Here is a 19583-nt window from a genome sequence, read left to right on the forward strand (position 1 = left end):
AATTTTTTCAAAAATTTCGCTTGCCGTAGCATGTCCTTTTTGGACCTTGAGTCAGTAAACTATACTTTAAATTGAATTCAATGACAAACAATCCTTAGACTGTGTTTATTTTCTTTAAGATTTTAAGTATCTGGATAATATGTAGAAAGTTTTGAACTCTTACATTTTTGATATGAAATGAAAGCAAACGAAAAAGGATTTAATTATAAAACCAATAAGGGAAACTGAAATTAAAAAATTTAAACGGCTAACGCCGCTTTTAGGAATTTCAGTATTCCTAGTGCCACATGTGGCGTTAGTGCGATTTTTAATTACTGCTTTTCCTCTCAATAAATATTTAAGAACCAATATTTTAAAGCTATCATTAGGAGTACTATAATCCCAGACAAGTTTGATATGAAACTACTTAAGAATTTTATAATCCAGGAAATATTTTAAGTAGTTGAGTTGCTTTCGGGTTCTTGGAGTTGTTGATAATGCTATCAAAGATTTATAAATTACTTAATATATTTTGATTAAACCAGCACTGCAACTGATTTTCCAAAAAATAATTTATTTTAAGGAGCTTGCTAATATTTACTTACTTTATCAAAGTAAGAGAGTAAACTAATTGAAGTTTGGAGAAACAATTAAGTAAATCTTTGAGAAATTTATTTTGCCTTAAGTAGTAATTCAAAGGGAGTGAAATATTCATTATTGTCTAAACTGAGTTCGAAATATTTTTGATACTTGCGAAGCGTAAAAGTTATTGGGCATCGAAAATTGTATGGATGGTACATTTAAAAGTAGGAAATTGATTAAATGTCAACTATAATTTATCTTTGCAAAAGTTAGCTAATTAAATTTCAGCTGTAATTAATATTTAGCACTGAAGAGATTTTTTAAGAAAAATAAGATTGTTTGTAAGATTTGTTTGAACTCCAAGTTATTGTTCTATATTAAATCAATAAATCTTATATATTTCCAAACTTTTATTTTAATGCAATTAATTTAGTAACTTTAATTATTTAATAACTTCTTTTAATAAAGTTATTCTGCCTGTGTCACTCGAAAATTTAGTTCTTGCTTAAACAGAATTTGAATGTTTAGTACAAATACATTTTATTGTATGATTACACTGGGAATTTTTTTTCAGTGATATTTATACAAATACTTGATCTTGCCTGATTCGGGAGTGAGGATTTCAAAACTGAAATTAGTTTTGCTTCGAGAGCTACAGATTTTTTTAAATGGCATTTTAGTCCATATTTTGTCGAAATGTAGAAGTTTAAAAACGTTATGTGTAACAAGGGTTCACATAAATGCTGCAAAAAACTTCTAGAGGAGTAAGAGCACAACGTCAGAATTACAATTGTGTAGGAATTGCTTCGAGTGCACCTGTTAAGAAGCACACGAAAAAACAATTTGTAATTGGAAAGTGCCCCTAGCAGCGTATTAAGACATTTCCAGCATGGGTTCTAATGTAATTTTAATCCTGATGATGTGCCGTAACTTCTTAGAAATTTGTCTAAATTATGCGACCCACTGTTGTACATAACTTTTTTAAATTTGTGCATTTCGAATAAAATAGACAAAAAATGTCATTAAGAAAACTGTAGCTTAGAAAGAGAGAGAGAGAGACTAATTGCAGACTTGAAATCAGCTATATATGAGTATTTAATATCTGTTACAAAATCTCATGCAACGGAAAACGAAAAAAAAAAGAAAAGATTTCCCCCTCTCTTGTGCTATTATTTTTGCCAATTATTTCGAAAAAAAACTTAATTTTTAAATGATAATGTTGGTACGCATTTTTTTATATTGTTCATTGGAAAATAATTTTTTTTTATTTACTCGCTATAAAAGCAGTTTTTTGAACTTTTAAAATTAATTTCAAAGTTATTTAATGACATAAAAACATAAGAATTTTTTATTTATTTATTAGTCGCTTCCTTTGTAGTGCTTTTTCATTTTCCGAGTCTTTCTGAGATGTTCTCTTTTGTCAAAAACTTTTCTTCTTTGAATGAATTCCATTATTTTGGCCAAGATGTAGCCGTAATAATGCAAAATCGAAAAACCGAGCCACAATCCACTATAACCTCCTAATAAGCTGAACACTTCAACTGTCTAGAAAAATAAAATAAAAAGATCATATCAATTTAAAAATATTTACAAATCGCTCAACATTTTTTGTTTCATATGTTCAGAATAATATTTTTAAAAGAAGTAACAAATTGATATCTTACACAATGATTTTTAAGAAAGAATATACTTTCTTGTACCTTGGAAATTTATATTTTTGATACGATAGTTGGACAGTTTTGATAAGGTAACTGCTAACCTAATTCCTCCATAGTACATAAGTACAGCCAGAAGGTACGCGAGGTTGAAAAATTGTATCGTTAAAATTGGCTGCAACGTTAATACGGTGATAAGTTGAACCATATTATTGTACAAAATAAATTTTCTTGAATTTGTTTTCACGGCACTTTATTACAACTTAAAACGGAAACATGGTCGACAAATTTGGCATTTTAATAAGTTACAACAAATGTTTACTTTACTCTGGATCTAGTAACTGATATTACGGTTAAACAATAAAAGAACTTTTCTGAGCGTGTACATTGCGCAAAATAAAAACAGTAAACACCCTGTATAATTTTTGACCTAAATGATTAGATTTTCACGTATTAGGACTTAAAGATTCTAAGGTTTATGCATCTAGTCTGACAGCCTAAGTTTTTTTTCTCCATCTGCTGGGTCATGTTAATAGCGAAGTCCACCCTATTTTATGTATTATTAAGCACTTACACTGTAAAACATTCGGGATCAAACAGCAGTATAATGTACCGGCACTTAGGAGGCATCATCCGTAAAATCCATTTTACCGCAAATCCAGTTTTTACAGTAAAATATTATATCATTATTTTTCCAGTAATGTTTATTTAATTAGAGTAATTCAGTGATTTTACTGTAATTAGTACTGAAAAATAAGGGGGTGTGTCAGATTTTTGTACTGTAACATGCTGCTGTAAAAATTGATTTTACAGTAAAAAGTACCGGCACTCAGATTACCGGTACTTTTTACAATGTATCAGTTAACTTTCACAAAATTAGTTTTGACATTTTGTTTTGTGGGATTCCCTGCCATATTGGAATTTTAGGTACCGAGCTGGTTGATTCTGCCTCCTGATCTGCCATTACTTCATTAACACTATCTGTACAATGCTGCGGCCATCGACCTTTCCAATCGGCCATGGCCAGATTCCGTAGTGGGCACCTTAAGTGTTTAAGGTTTCAAAATGGGAAGAAGACTTTCCAACCTTGTTCCTGCTCACAACCTGCTAGTCCTGATCACCTTCTTTTTTGCCTTGGCGCTTCCTTTAAGCAGCTGCTGGTTGATAGAGACTTTCTGCACACATATGGGGAACTGACGCGACGGGGCCTTCTGGACCTGGTCTAGGCTTTCCTTCACCAGGGGATGTGTAACAACAACAACAACACACTACCTGTACCCTTTACTAACACGAGGAATTATTTATACTAATATTATGGCCGATTCTTTATGGTAGCAGCATATGGTATGGTGTTCTTATGGTTCTTTATGGAGACCTCCAAAATGAAAATATATTACATGTTGTTAAATTTATTTTATGACCTTGGCCTGTGCTGTGTCAAATTCACCCGTATACGTACATGGCATACACAGTTGATTTATCATTATTTACTTTTAAAGGAACCTCTTCTCTAATTCAATACTTGTAGCGTTTTACTATCATATTTCAATTATGCTGGGAAGCATTGATTTCGATTAAATTTTGCATCGAAAGCAATGCAAAGAGTGGATTTTGGTTGTCGAAGAGAAACATTTTTCTAACTAGTTAACTGGATTTTAAGAATTTTAATCCCACTTTGATAAACATTCCTTAAATTGAGATACCATTTTATATCCACACTTAAATATTAAGTTGCAATTAAGTGTGCATTTTTTACTTCATTGAATTAAAAATATATATTATAATGGATAAAAAGAACTCAAAATAAAATATTCAAATAAATTATAAAAATGTATCAGTGATATTTGTGAAATTTTAAGCGAGATTGCGAATATATAGTTTAAAAAATTACAATTATAAAAATTCAATGTTTTTAAATGATAAATCAGAATTTACTTTTTATTAGGAAAATATTATCAGCATTAAAGATTAAAGAATAGATAGTGTAGAGGAACTTTCCAAATTATGAAATGTTTCAATATTTACCACGTATTTTGGTTGATACTTCAAAGATCTTGTATCTGTTAAATCGTGATGTATTCGCACACACGCCATATTTCTCCTAAAAGTAAAAATATAAATTTTGTATGAAATACAAAATGAATATAATATATAAAGTGATTGAAGTGATTTGTTTAATGATTTTGTTTGTTTGAATGAGTGAATTAGTTTTTTTATTTGTCGAATTAGTTGGCAGAACAAATATACGATATTCGATATTCAAAAAAACATTTGTAAGAAAAAGAAAACTTCTCCCCCTTTTTGAGTAAAAACATTTTGTATTTGCCATGCATTGCGGATAGGCAAAATGAAAGTTCAAAAGATTTGTAAAGCGTTAAAAAGAGATAATAATCTGAATGTTTAATAAATTTAGCATTTAGCACGACGGTCTACGATCGTCCAAATGTTAGGCGCGGTATTTTATTTTATAACCGCCGTTGAACTGCGGACTCAATTTTCGAGTTTACGTCTACTAATGTTAAACTCCGTAGCCTTGTAATTTTGAACAAAATCCGGAAGACTAGAGAACTCCTGGCTTAAGTATTGAAAGAAATTTACCTTCGTGGACGACTTTTTCATGAAACTAACCTACATTTGAAGTTTCATGGAGAGGAAAACCATGAAAACTTCTAACGGTTAGCCTGGCGGCAAAGGGACGACGATCCGTCTACCACTGAGGATGCTTTACGTCAGCACTGTGGTCTGTGCGAGCCGGGTGCGGAATTAGTATCAATCAGCCATCGCTGGGACTCGTACCCGGTGCACCTCCTTGGAACGTGAACGCTTTATCCCCTGAGTCACTACGGTTCCAGGCACTGTATTGCCTTTTCCAGCTCTTGTGCCAGAAACTTACAAACAATTAATTAGCAAGACAGGCTACGTTTCCAGAAGAATACTTTCATAGATCATTATAAACTCAAAACTGAATAGACAACGACGGTTATAAAATAAAATGTTGAACCATAATAATTTTACTTTAAACCACACTGTAAAAAATTCTGGAGAAAAATACAGTAAAAATTTTTGTCACCTTAAGCTTTGGTACATTTTACCGTAAAGTTTTATGGAATAGAAAATATGATGTATTGTAATTTTTACAGTAATATTTACTGTAAAATCCCTGAATGGTACTTTACTTTGTAATTTTATCCGGTATTTTTTACAGTGCATAGTATCGTGCAAAATTTTTGAAACTGAAAATATACTTAGTTCTAACCACATTAAGCTGCAAACAACTTTCAGAAGAAATAATTTGCATGGCACTACTTAGCACTATTTGAAGTTTGCTGCAGAATTTGCATGGAAATATGCACACAATAAGCTCCAAAGTCTTAACAGTATAGGAATATGTTATAGTCTAATTGCGAAAACCACGAGGCAGTTGCACAAATCGATACGTGTCTATCATGTTTTCATAATTTGTCTTTTCAGAAAGGCAAAGGTGTTTTTGTTGTTTATAAGTCACTTGCCAAATACCGTCAAGCCTGTTTTGTAAAACTAAGTGAATCTAAGGCAGAGAGCGCTGTTTTTGTTTTTTAGTGGCGCCATCTATGGCCAACAATACGTCTGCAGCTACGCACATGTTACAGCCCATTTTTTAAAGGAGGACCCTCTAATTCATACATCCATTCATTCATCCACAAATCGTCATTGAACCAGAAAATGGTCTATCTCCAATTCAGTACCCCCAGAGGTATTGAGTTATTATGGGGAAATGGAGGATGTTGTGACCTGACAGATTTAACGTGTACCTGTCACTATTTACTGCACGAAGATCTTCGGTCGTAGGGGATTAAACTCATAACCTCTTGGACATGGTCCCAATTTCTTACCAACCAGGCAAGTGTTTTTTAATGCACTTATACTGCAATTAGTCCTGTAATTTGCGTAATTAGATTATATCGCTATATTTCGAAATATTCTAGTGTATTTTTAACTTTATATATTTTTTGGTATAAATAAATAAGTACTACTCGCATAGGTGCGTCTTATGAAGAGACCACTTTTTGTGGCCAGGTTGAAGTAGTTGAGAGTTGCGTAGTTGGTCAGTTTGAGTAGATTTTGTGGTTGATTGAAGTAGTTGAGATGTTTTTCTTTTCTTTTACAGGCAGATTAAATAAATCTGTTGTAATTTTTTAAATTATTTTTGTAGCTGAAATAACAGTTATTAATGTAAAAATATCAATATTATGCTTCAAATCGACGACAACGAAAATATGCCTTTAATATATGAATTAAACATGCTTTAATTTATTTATGTTTCCTTAAAAAAACTTACTTTATTTCTTCAGTAGTCTCGAAAACATTACCGAGACCCATATTATCATAAAAAGAAGCATCCTATGATTGAAAAAAATTTAATTATGAAACAGCTCTTAAGAAATTATATTTTTGAGTGAATTAAAGGTATTTCATTACCTCAGGTAATGGCTCTTTATCAGTGTTGATATAATTGAATTCCACTTTCCTTAAATATCAAAGAATTAAAATTATTTTGCTATACATTCCAAATCAGAATAATAATTTCAAAATTTAGTTTCTAATATAACAGAAAATAATGTATTGTGTAGTTAAATATTTTTCGAATAATTATAGATACATTTTAAATATTTATTAATTAATTTAATATAATTAATTTATTATATTAACAAATTTACTTGCACCCTATTGGACACTCAGCATTGCAAGCTTTAAATACTTCATCTTCAAAGACACCGAGACAGTACACTGTTAAAAAATAATTAAATTATATTAAAAACTTAGTAGAAGAAGAGATATTTTGAAAATTAAAAAATTATTAGGCTTAAGAACATGTAATACATGGAATAGGGCAATTCCTCAGTTTTATTCTGCACTATACTGTAAAGAATTTCTGTTAAAAAGCATAATAATTCTGTACTTTTCAACAGAAAATTCCTGTTCTTTAAAACTACAGATATTTTTAGTTAAACTTCATCGTAATATGTCAAAGAAGGCATTTTTTCTATTAACAAATAAAATCCGTAACCAATGATACAGATTATATCTGTTGGATACCGTTTTTTTCATAATAATTCTGTACTTTTCTACAGAAATTTCCTGTTCTTTAAAACTACAGATATTTTTTGTTAAACTACATCGTAATATGTCAAAAAATACATTTTTTTACTGTTAACAAATAAAATCCATAACCACTGATACAGATTATATCTGTTGGATACCGTTTTTTTCAGCTCTAAATATGAAAAACTTCGGTATCAAAGCAACAACAAATTATTTGTATAGTCGTTAAAGCGATGTCCTCATACCAGGAATGTATGAGTCATGCTTCGAAGCGTTTGAACTTAAGGATGAAAAAAAAATAAATAAAAATTCTCTGACGCGATTTCAAACATGATAGCTTTTGAAACCTAAAAAATCACGCAAAAAATGTGATAATTGAAAAAACTATTCAAAACTATTCAACTAGAGGGTATACAGCTATAGCTTTTTTCTGGTCAAATTAATTTTTTTTATACCTTAAAAGTTATTTGTACACTTACTTTGAGAGTTAAACTCACATGGTTGACCCCCGTACATTAAGGATAATCTTCGATATGAACAACCACATTGTTTTTCTGTCTGGTTCTTAAAACATTCTAAGAGACAGTTCTAAACAAAAAGAAGATAAATTTTGATTTTATAAAGAAATGGTTTCGAATGAGCGTGAACTTTAATTAACTAAACTATTTACTACTTTTAAACTAATTATTTTTGTAATACGATATAGCTTGGTAAATACTCCAGTTATTAATGTCAGCAATTGTCTTTAAATTTGATTCGCTAATAGGGGAAAAATGACTTTAATTTCAAATCGATTCAACATTTTAACAATTTAAGGACTGATTCTAGAATAATAAGGCAAGACAAATTTAAAAATTTTTAATTAGAGATTTTATTGAAATGAATAAATAATTTACCATTGATAGAATCAATGATATTAGAACGAAATCCCTAATCAACAGAGATAGATTTAAGGTTTAAAACTTCTTAATTAAAGATTATATTTTAGAATATTCCTTTGGCTACCCATCTTTTTTCTCTGTTGAAAAACTTACTTGTAATTTTCTTTGCATCTCTGTGTTTCTCTCTTTCATTTTGAGTTTCGATATTTAAGAAAATTCCAATTTTATTAGTAAATACGTGAAGTGAAAATAAACACACCTTTTGGCTCATTTTAGCTCCTGTTCGGATTTCTCTTTCTTTTGAATAATTGCGGCATCTTGTTTGGTAAGGGCTCTCGAGTAGATAAGTTGTTACCTGCAATAAATATATTTAACTTGATTTGTTATCTTAGTTTTATTTTTAAGCAAAATGCCTATTTTTAATCTTATTTAAGATGTGTATTGCTGCTAAAATTCAAAAGCAGTTAATATTTTCATTACCTATCTAAACTGCAAATTATCTAAGGTAATCCGTTAAAGTGCGGAAGACGAGTGGAAGAAATTAACACTAGCCGTCACACAAGGACTTGTGGAAAGTATGCACCGGTGGGTTCACGCTGTAATTGCCTCTCGTTGAGGCTCTACCAACTATTGACTATGAATAAAGTTTGCTTTTCTTTTCAATCACACGTGTCGCAATGCAATACTTATTGGTAGATAGTGTATAAGACCATTTGTTTTTCTAAAGCACATAAAGTAAGGGTTAAGGTTCAAACGTTAAGAGACAGCAGTTTCAATATTTGAGAGATTTTGCATAAAGGGTGTCTTACGTGAACCGTAACTCAGATCTACTACGCATTTTTTACTCCTCATTGACCTTGCGATTAAGTGGGAAATTTTCGCGCATGAGGTGTGAAGCTCTAATAGCGTTAACGTTAGAATGACGGAGAACAGCAACTCTTGTCAAAATCTTGCTATTCTCATATAAAGAATGACTTTCGCCAGAAAACAGCATTCATTCGATGGTTTTTGTTGTTTCATCCCATAAGCAGTACACTGATTTTGGTATCAGTCCTTTCCATACACTGTAATATTATTAGATTCATTACATGTAAACCACATTGTCTTGAACAAAGTAGGTAAAAAAAGGCGAACTAATAATTTTGTTTTATAACCTCAAAAAATAACGACATGGAGCTTTCCTTAACCTATACATAATTTATTTTCGCATATGTAGAGTGGTACCACATATTAGTTATGATTATCTCACATATTTATGCAAATACAATACAGCCATTATTGTTATTTCTCTTACCAACAGAGATTATAATTTATTTCTTGATCTTTATAAGCAAAATCAAAATTTAAACCTTTTGAATGCTGTATGAATAAAAGGCTCCTGCTTCTAAACTGGCAGCATCTTGAGTAGGGTTAGGAATAATGTCATTGTCATGCATGACCATTCGTATGTAGCCAGCTGGGGGACCTGTCATGTTACTGTAGTTATCTACATCAATATTTAGGCAAATAACTAACTCTGCAACAAACAGATAATACTTTACAAAAAATGGATTTTTTTTGGAATAAAATATCGAAAATGCAGTTGCACAATTAAGTTTCTCGAATTATTGACTTCAAAATTTTTTCACGATATCTATATCCTATTCACAGAATCCCAGTAAATTGACTGACTGATTGCAAAATTAAAAATCTCGTAAATAAAAAATAATGGAGAAATAAAGCAAACGGTAATACGTAATGGCTTTAAAAATGTTGAATGGAAATTATGAAATTCAGTTATAAAAACTGCCAACAGATAGCGCTGCAAGCGATTGATGATCAGAGCGATCAGTTTTAGCTCGAAAACGTAAAAGGAGGTTATCGTACCGGGAATAGGAGGTTTAAATCATGTATTTCAATGAGCTGGTACTGAAATATCACAGGTTGGATTATAGTCCTATGACATTTTTATTCCTTTCAAGAACACTGTATAGAGAACAGCGTCATCTCCTGGCAACTTTTGTAACTCAATCATAAAATTTGTTCATAAAAGGTTTACAGCTTTCATAATAGACATATCGATTGTTCCATTTTTTATCGCACTTTGTTTCAGAGGTTTTAAATTTTTAAATCAGTCAGTCCACCGCTGGGTATCATGTTGAGGACTGATGATAACAGCAACTATCTACTTACATAGATAAGATAATTGTTCTTCATCTTGTATAATAGATATTTTTAACACATGATACTAAAAGTTTAAGAAATTGCTTTTATAACTGAATTCATCCACTGAAAATAAATAACTACTTTTCTAAATAAATGTTACTCTCTAAGTTCATAACATACCTGAAGATTTTCCTGTGATAGGATTAAAAAGAACTGCAGATTTTATACTCCATTGTTCTCCCCAACGAGCATTAAATGTAAAACAGTTCGTAAACTCATAATCATAAAACTGAGCAAATCTGCAAGCATAAAAAATAAGTGAGCATTACTTTAATACAATCTTTCGAAAATTTTAATAATAATTTTTACTGTTAAATGAAATAATTAGGGAAACAAATAATGATCAATGTATCTTAATTATAATAAAACTTCAAAACTTATTACGTTTTAAAAATGCATGATTTCGTAAAAATAATAATAACAATTACTCAATTTTTATAAATCTGAATGATTGCAACAAAAAATGCGACCATTCTTCAATTGTGTAACATACATTGCCTCTAACTGCAAGCATTTGTTTAGATTGACAGATCACATGTTGTGCCTCTCTTGCTGTCCATTGGATGTTTTTTTAAAGGTTTTATTACCATTTTAAGTAAAAGGAGAAATGTGGGTTGCGAACTAATTCCTAAAGATAAATTAGCCCTAATACTTGGCCAATGAATTTTCCTGCTTTAAGAATTGGTTTAAAGTAACAAATTGATTATTAAGAGTTAGTCATCTTCTATATGTATCGAAGGTTCCACGATGGTAAAATTACCGTACTGTATGGTAATGGCATTTTTCTGGTAACTTTGTCTGGTAACAAAACCAAAATAAACTGTTTTTAAACCATTTGGTAATTTTTCCGTTCCTATTGCAACGGTTTAGCGAAAATTCTGGTTTTCAAAATTATAGTTCTTATTACTACACATTTAGTAAAAAATACAAAACTGAAAAGTAAATTTAATCGAATAAATGGTTTTTAAGCCATTTTCTAAGGTATCATGATAAAATCACCAAATTTTATTCTTTTAAACAAATTTTATTGCATATTATACAAAATTTTGTTGTTGTTAGTTTTACCAAAATCATCACCAAAGTGCTGCGGTAAAAATTACTGAATTTTTTGGTGTTCCCATAGAGCCACAAACTCGGAGTAATACCACGTTCAGTGTGGTATTAAACAAATTAAAGCTATTTTCTTTAATTGTCAAAGTTTCGGTTAATAATACATTTAATTTCATAAATATTTCATACCTCACTTTATTTACAGTGCAAAATATTAATTTAAAATAAAAGTGGTACATACAATCATACAACTTACGGTTCAGTTAATACTATTTCAGCGAATTCGGCATAAAGAACGAAGTCTTCAAACTGGTTTCCTAATTTGATTCTTTTTTCTTTGCTCAACTTATCATACTCATCAGCTTGTCGTTGTCGAACATCCTTTAATTTATAATTTATATATTATTTATAAGTAACTATTAAAATGTATCGAGAAATTTCAAATTTTTCTCAAAATTAAATTATTCATTTGGGTTTTTAGGGCCCAAGCAAAGGATTTTAAATTATTAGCCAGTAAATAGCCAAATATCAAAAGTATCCGCAAATGTTCGAAAGTCTTCGCCAAATGCAAGTCTTAAAATTTTTTTATGATTTTTTTTTTTTTTTCGTAGAAAACTATTTTACGGTAGTTTGTTTCTGGTTTTTACATTATTTGGACCTAATTTTAATTGGTTATGCGGAGCATCTACCAAAAATTACTGTAATCTTAAAAAATGCTGATTTGTTTAAAAAAAATTCATTTCGACGTAAATTTGAGGATCAAGTTGTATATTTTTCGTTGCAGTGTAAAAAAATCATTCGGCAATATTTTTGCCCAAACATAATTTTATTCGCCAAATTTACGATTTTATCACATTTGACGAGGTGGCGAATGTATAGCGTAGGCCCTGGGTTCCTATGTCGTCGACAGAATAAAACATATAAAATGGTAATAAGTAGGTAAATAGTTCGAAGAATACATAATCGACAAGCTTGTGAACTCACGACATATTGGACTCACATATTTATGACATCATAGCACAAAGTGGCTGACCAAGAGTTCGACGCGGTATTGCCTGTTTTGGCTATTGCGCTTGGTGACAAAAATTAATTTATCAAGCAAAGTGATCTAACGTATTTAGAAAAGCAGCAAGTATGAATTTGAGTATCTCAGGGGATAGAGATTTCTACTTCTAATGATGAGATTAACCGGGTTAGAACAAATTCCACAATGAATGGTCAATACGAATTCCACACCCCGCTCAAATATTCTCAGTGATAGATGGATCATGGATTAGAGTCCTCTTGCCGTCAGGCTTATAATGGGAGGTTTTCGTGGTTTTCCTCTCCATGTCCGGGAATTTTCTTGTGAATTTTCAAGCAGTGGAAAAAAATTTCGTAAGGAATTTTCTCCCACTGCTCGACACAGGAGTTGCCTTGTTTTTCTGATTGGGTTCAAAATTACAAGGCAGAGTTGAGCATTAGTAGGGGAAGTAAACCCAAAATTGGGTCGACTGTTCAACGACGGTATATAAAGTATGAATCGGAGAGCCGCGGTGGCTCAGGGGATAGAGTGCGCTCCAATAACACAGAATCACTAAGCATGAAAACAAAGTTTGTTCAATGATCAAAGTAAAAACTCGTAGAATTCCAATGAAATAAAAGAATTTTTATTTTTTAACACATGAATTGCTTCCGTAAAGTTTTGTTAATATTGATCAGGGGCTAACTGCCGTGTGAGTCTCACTTGGCAACTATCAAACAGCATAGTTATATTCCTTGGCTACTGCAGCAACATATTACTGTTTTACAAACTACTTAAGAACTTTCTCATAAATCTACAATTAGTTTTTAAAACATTGGATCTTTTAAATCGATGTAATATAATTTCAATCCTTTTATTTTGATTTTAATCCCGTTCTTTTAGTAGATTTTAGACATCGTATAGCGCAAATATGGCTCTTGCACGAAAACACATCTGACACAAATCTGTTTATTGATTAGGATTTACTATAATAACATTTAAAATCTTAGAATAAAAATATAATTGATGCTTTAATTATTAGAAGGAAACCTTTTCTATTTTTTTTTCAAAATTAAGAACGGGAAAATACCTTTTTCTTAAAAGTTACACAATGCAAATGTGTATATTTTAAAATTATACAATGACGTAAATTTTATTTACTTTTAAAGTTTCCCCTGGTTTGCGAACGCATATGGAGGGATTTTCTTTACACCACAGCTTATATCTAATCCTGAAAAAAAAATGTATAATTTATTAAGAACGGTAAGCCACCTTTTATTTTGTATAATTACTAAGCACAGTGAAACAATTTAAAATTGTTTCATTTGTGTAATAATTTTTCTTTTCACTAAGACTTGTTTGAGAATTTATGAAAAATATAATTTTCATTTGTGTTTATGTAATCAAATGTTACGTTCTTTTTTTTAGAAACAAATTGGCAAATTACGAAATTTAGACGCTATTGGCCGAACAGTTCTCGAGAAATCAAAATTTAAATGGAGGATTTTTAAAAATTTGATAACTTGGAATCTATTTGACCGATTATGCTCAAGATTTTGCAATCCAAGATTTTTTAAAATATCTAAAAAATTGTATGTCTTTTTAATCAAAACGTTTTCGACCATTGTTAAACAAATTATTAAGAAATAGCAAATAATTATTAAAAGCTATTTTTTGCATGGAATTATCATTGTTTAAAGAGCAAATTTTAAAATTGTGTGCAAAAATTTTCGATTCTTTTAAGATCTGGAGATATGGCTATATTTTTCAGATTTTGGCTATCCCCTGTATTTTTAGGGCCAAAAATGAAAATCTATTAAAAAAAGGCTTGTTTATTCAGAAAAAGTACGTTTTTGTGTCTGATTTCGTAACTTAAGATATCATCTGCATAGAGTGCTCTGTTCCTTTTTTGTACAATGAACACATTAAAAAAACGAATACTATGGTAGTTTTTGTTCTAATGAATGAATTTTCACTTGCTAGTATTCAACCTTTATGGTTAGAGGTGCTGTCTTTAAGCATGTTTATTAATTAGTGCAAACAATATTTTAAGTTGCGGAATGAGATCAAAGGGAAGTAAAATACACTTTCCCAACGTAAGCACACCTTTTATCTCAACGGATTTGGATTCTAGAACCACAAAATATATGGGGTAGCCGCACCTTAAAAGTATGGTCACTATGTAATATAAATAGCGAAGAGCGCTGTCGAAAGCTTTGACCCCGTTATTTTGTTCCCATTTTTGCATATTTCATGATCTGTGTACAACTAATTAAGTAAATCGAAAAATCTTTTTACTCAAAAACTTATTTATCCAAAGATAATTCGACACAAAAATTATTTTTTGTTTAAGTCTATTTCTACTATGTGTAGAATAGCGTTAAAAGAAAGCAATTGAAATACATCATGATTGTTTTTTAAATATTTACGTTCGACATGAAGATATTTTGCCCATAGATATTTTTTTATAGAATAACATTTATTTTATTAAAATCCTAGCTAATTGGGATATGTTTCTACGTTTGACTGTTCACGTTGGAAGTTAATTTTAACAACACTCGGAGAAAAGAAGTTTACTCACTTGTACTGAATAAAAATATTCTCACTAACTCTAGACGATTAGTTCAATATAGATATTGCACCCATTTTTTTAAACTTCATTTTTAATGCATATGCTGTTGCAGATGTGATATAACATCAATTAGTCACTGTGCCAATGAATCTAAACAAATTTACTACTTACTTAATTTCTAAAATTAATTAATTTGAAAGATATAAAATTTATTACTTTATTTGCTGTGATAAATTTAGCTTAGAAAGTTTACTATGTAAATGTTTTTAAAATTTATGATAGTGTATTTGGCATATCTGCAAGTCCACAAACACAGTATAAAATCAATTTGTAGCTTTTCCACTAAAAAAACTTGCATTTTATTTTTAAATTGACACAATAATTCCTCAATTAAAAATGTTTGTAAGCAAAAGACTGATTTGAAATATATTAATTGCTTATAACCACAGAGTGTTTTTTTCAATTATTAATACGGTATTTATATCTTTTTTAGTTGATACTTTAAGTGGATACATTTGATTCAGAAAAATAGGCAACTGTTTCAGTACGATTCAATAGCGAACAGAAACAAAAACCTCTACTTACGGATTGGCGTTGCACACTGTTACTGCTGGAAAATCAATTTCCACATCGTTTGAAACATAGTACTCTACATTAGATGGGTATTCATAGAACATGAATAAGAACGATAAGCTTTGGTAAAGGAATCCACCTAGAATGCTGATGCTGCCTACGATGTAAATGCAATACTTCCAATTATTAGCTGTAATGTTGAAACAGTTCTTTTTCTGATTTTTTCTTTTACTCATGCGTTGTAAAAGTTGGTCATCCTCTTTCCAGAAAGAATTGGTTGACGTATGGCTGGCAGGGCTGATTTGGTCTGGATGGACGCGGCGCTCAGAGTTTTTATTTTCGAAAGTCATTTTTTGTGACTTGGAATGTTTTGGTTTATGTTCCTTTGTTCAATTTTATTCTCCATGCAGATTAGGGAGTTCCTGAAAAATAATTGAAATATAATGCATGTAAACAGATAGTGTCATAATTAAGTGGTGCAGCATGGTTTGTTTTAAAATAGAAGAATTAATTTTGAAAAGAGACTCTCAATTCGTAATGAAAAAGGCTGATCATTATTTTTACTTAAGCAACAGTTATCTACGAATTTTCTAAAATATATTTGAAATAAGTACTAAAATTTTTCTTTTTACTATTCATTACATTTTAATATTTTTGCCCTTGATTTAACCAATTTATATATACAAGATGCGATGCAACTGCATTTCATGTATACAAGAATGTTAGATGAAACCCATCATCTTAACAGCTTTGAATTTCTACTCGCTTTAGGAATTTTAAATTTTATATAACTGTACTACAGTGCTTACCATTTTTATTAAGTTTTATCCCCTTATGAACGCATTTAACTTTGCATTATTTCAGAGTATTCATCATTTTACTTGATTTTTCAAGTATTGTTTTATTTACTTTTAATCTGTTTTTAAAACTGCATATTTCCTTTTTGGACCTTGAACCATTAAACTTTATATTCAATTCAATTTAATTGCTCAACTTTTAAATAATGCATAAACATGTCTAAGAACATATCAGAAAATGAGGTTTCTCTAATATGTGTTGCTTATAACATCGCATAAAGATAAAATGCATTTGACATTAGTTGAAATTTCAACCAGGTTTGAACGATGGAGAAATGCAATCAGTTATTCGTTTTTTATGAACGAAAAAAAAAAGAATAATCCATTTTACTATCTGAAGTGCATCTGGAAAAGTTTACTGGAATACAGTTTTGAGGTATTATAGCATCACGTAACAAAAGCTGTAGTGCCCAACTAGAACAATAAATTTTTTTCGTATTTGGTATAAGGCAGTTTACTATTAGGATGGTAATTAAATCCATAATTAAATCCATTGTCTCATCCCAGTTAATCGTATAGTCTCCTTTGTCTCTTGCGCAAAAATTAAAACTAACTAACTAGCATCCCAGTTAATCAATGCCATCAACGTAACTCGACTATCTTGCTCATATCCTAAATGTCGATCTTTCCGGTTTATAAATTATAACATTTCATTATTTTATTACATTTACAATGCATGCTAATAATTTCATAATCAAAGTTACGTACCGGCAGCAGCCTCGCACAAAAAAGTAATAAATTTATTTTCTGAAGGAAATTAAGATTTTTATTTGTTATGTCTTTGCATATATATAAATAAAGTCAATCGGTGCACATCTCGGATTTTACAAAATTTGAAATAAAGTGCGGCAAAAGTTTCAGGAAAAAGCCTTAACCCGTAATTTCATAAAGAACACTGTAGTGAATCAGAAAGGGTTAACAAAAAAGTGAGGATTTTCCAAAAAGAAAAGAAGAAAAGTGCTGCAGATAATAGTGCATTTCACCAAAAAGGAGTATGGAAGTGCAACATAAGCCAATATATATTTTTTTCCATCAAAAAGCTTTAGTGTATAACGATATTTTTAGCCATTTATTCTTACACATAAAATAAACTAAATAACTGCATATTTCATTTTAGAATAAATAAATATATTTTCTGCTAAAATCTAAAATATGTATTGATATTGAATCTTACTCGGTTAATCATTCTTTTCATCGTAATGCCCATTTAGAAGTAGTGCTGAATACTTTGTAAACATACTGGTTTTTCATATCGATTCATAACTGTCAAATGGTCTTTGAATCTCACAAACCATAACAGTTTTCAAGATAATTTATCTTAACAAAAAACATACCATGAAAACTAAACTATATCTGACACACTTACGTTGAAAATCCTTTTATACTATTATAAGAATATTACAAAAAAGATGGATTTATCCAAGTAGCACCTGTTGCCACAAAACAAATAAAAAATATTTTTGTCCTTTCATTATCGTTTTCAACTTGTTATTGCATTTAATATTCTAATTAATCGTACGATTTCTCAGCGGTTCTGTAATCGATGAAAGAAATTGCGTGTGTAGTTAGCTATGATGTATTTATATTTTGCATCTTTTTTGAATAATAAGTTAAACAAGTTTTATTTAAGACAAGTTTGATAAATTACATTCCAGAGTTTGTGTTGTTTTGCAAGAATTAATGGTGAAAAATAGTGTAGCGTGCATTATCAGGTGATGTGTGGATATTATTTTAAAGGGAAGAGTTAAAATAAAAATTGCGAAAATAGAATAGTAAAAACGTACGTTGTTTTGGAATTTTAATAATCAAGCTTAGTGTTTCTATAGATGATAGGAATAAATAAGTTAAATATTGATATTGTTTTGGAAACAATTTAAAAGCGGAAAAAAAGCAAAGGTAAATTGATACTTTATTTTTCCATTTTGTTACCCTTTTGTAATTACAGTAATCATGTAGATTGAAAAGTTTTTATTACACTAAATTTGCATTTTGTAATTTTATTTTCATCAAATGAGCGGAACTGATAAAGTTAAAATGAATTTACTGAGTTTAAAATTAAGTAAGCGTTTGCTAGTTTTTGTTGTTACTTTATAGAAGTAAAATTTAATTACAAAGAATCATAATTTCATGATTGTATTTCAACGAATAAGGAAAAATTCAAATATTTATTCTTATACTTAATAGTTTTTGGTAAGTTATAAAAGTTGCATTGTGTTTTGAAACTCATTACTACTAGTAAAAAAAAAATATTTTAATTTAAGAATTTAGTTTAAAGTTCATTTCATTTATAGTTTGCATGGAAGCGATATAGTTTTTAAATAAAAATGGAAGCTTTTTACACGTGTAGAAAAGGTAAGAAATTTATAATGTTATCACGCAAAACCAGCCTTAATGTATGGATCTATCGACTGGTGATTTTTGTTCTGGAAAATGTTAAAGACAAAAGGTTTAGTGGATAATTTTTTAAAGTAGAATGAATATCCTTCTTGTTATGTTTTGCGTAGTTTCTTGCTCGTAACTGTCTAAAAGTCGGTTTGTATTGTTGCTTTGTTTTACATACAGTATGTCGGGCATAGATGAATAAATATAAGCTTTAGAATTAAATTTTTCACATTTTTTTAACGATGTAAAAAAACGAAGAAAAAAGGAAAAGAAATAACAAATTTTACTAGTACAACTATTTTGTTGTTCAATATAGTAAATTATTTTATAACGTGTAGCACTAGTCATGGAAAGTGAAATACTTCTGAAATTATTTTGAAGGAAAGAAACATTATAAGAAAATAATTGGAAACCAAAATGATACTATAAAAATACATTGAATTTGTGGCATCGTCCCAATATGTGATACCTTACTTAATCGTGTAGTTATTTTACCAATCGCTAGGTGGAGCTACTAAAAGTGTTGTTTTTAGACATTTTTATCCTCTGTCATTTTATTAGGGTTCATAAAGAAGCATTATTTTTACTAAATTTATTATTTCATTTATTATAAATTATAATTAAAAAAAATAGTTTTATAAAAATTTTAATGGACCATCCATCATTTTAATGGGCCATGCAGTGCAATTACACAGTTTACCAAGTTATATCGCATATAGGAACAGTACCGAAACTGTTCTGTTACTTTATTTTCACTGACAT

At 29.9% G+C, this 19583-nt stretch overlaps 1 protein-coding gene across 1 annotated transcript; it reads right to left on the bottom strand.

The window, feature by feature from the left end:
- Positions 1–1920: 1920 nt before the first annotated feature.
- Positions 1921–17841, bottom strand: LOC107450957 (amiloride-sensitive sodium channel subunit gamma). The gene is made up of 13 exons (XM_043044803.2): positions 17614–17841; positions 15595–16004; positions 13599–13668; positions 11691–11815; positions 10505–10623; positions 9529–9695; positions 8439–8534; positions 7778–7886; positions 6914–6983; positions 6675–6723; positions 6535–6596; positions 4242–4317; positions 1921–2106 (listed from the first exon to the last, which is right to left on the bottom strand). Exons 2-13 carry the CDS (start codon positions 15930–15932, stop codon positions 1921–1923), a joined length of 1467 nt encoding a protein of 488 aa, XP_042900737.2. The 5' UTR covers positions 15933–16004; positions 17614–17841.
- Positions 17842–19583: the final 1742 nt, after the last annotated feature.

The sequence above is a fragment of the Parasteatoda tepidariorum genome, chromosome 1, assembly GCF_043381705.1.
Source record: "Parasteatoda tepidariorum isolate YZ-2023 chromosome 1, CAS_Ptep_4.0, whole genome shotgun sequence".
In the NCBI taxonomy this organism is placed as follows: Eukaryota; Metazoa; Arthropoda; class Arachnida; order Araneae; family Theridiidae; genus Parasteatoda; species Parasteatoda tepidariorum.

Coding starts and splice junctions, on each gene's coding strand:
- LOC107450957 (XM_043044803.2), bottom strand. CDS start 15,932: ATGACTTTCGAAAATAAAAACTCTGAGCGCCGCGTCCATCCAGACCAA. Junction 8,535..9,528: donor ATTCATACAGCATTCAAAAG/GTTTAAATTTTG, acceptor TATTTATTGCAG/GTAACAACTTATCTACTCGA. Junction 6,724..6,913: donor GAGTGTCCAATAGGGTGCAA/GTAAATTTGTTA, acceptor TTGATATTTAAG/GAAAGTGGAATTCAATTATA.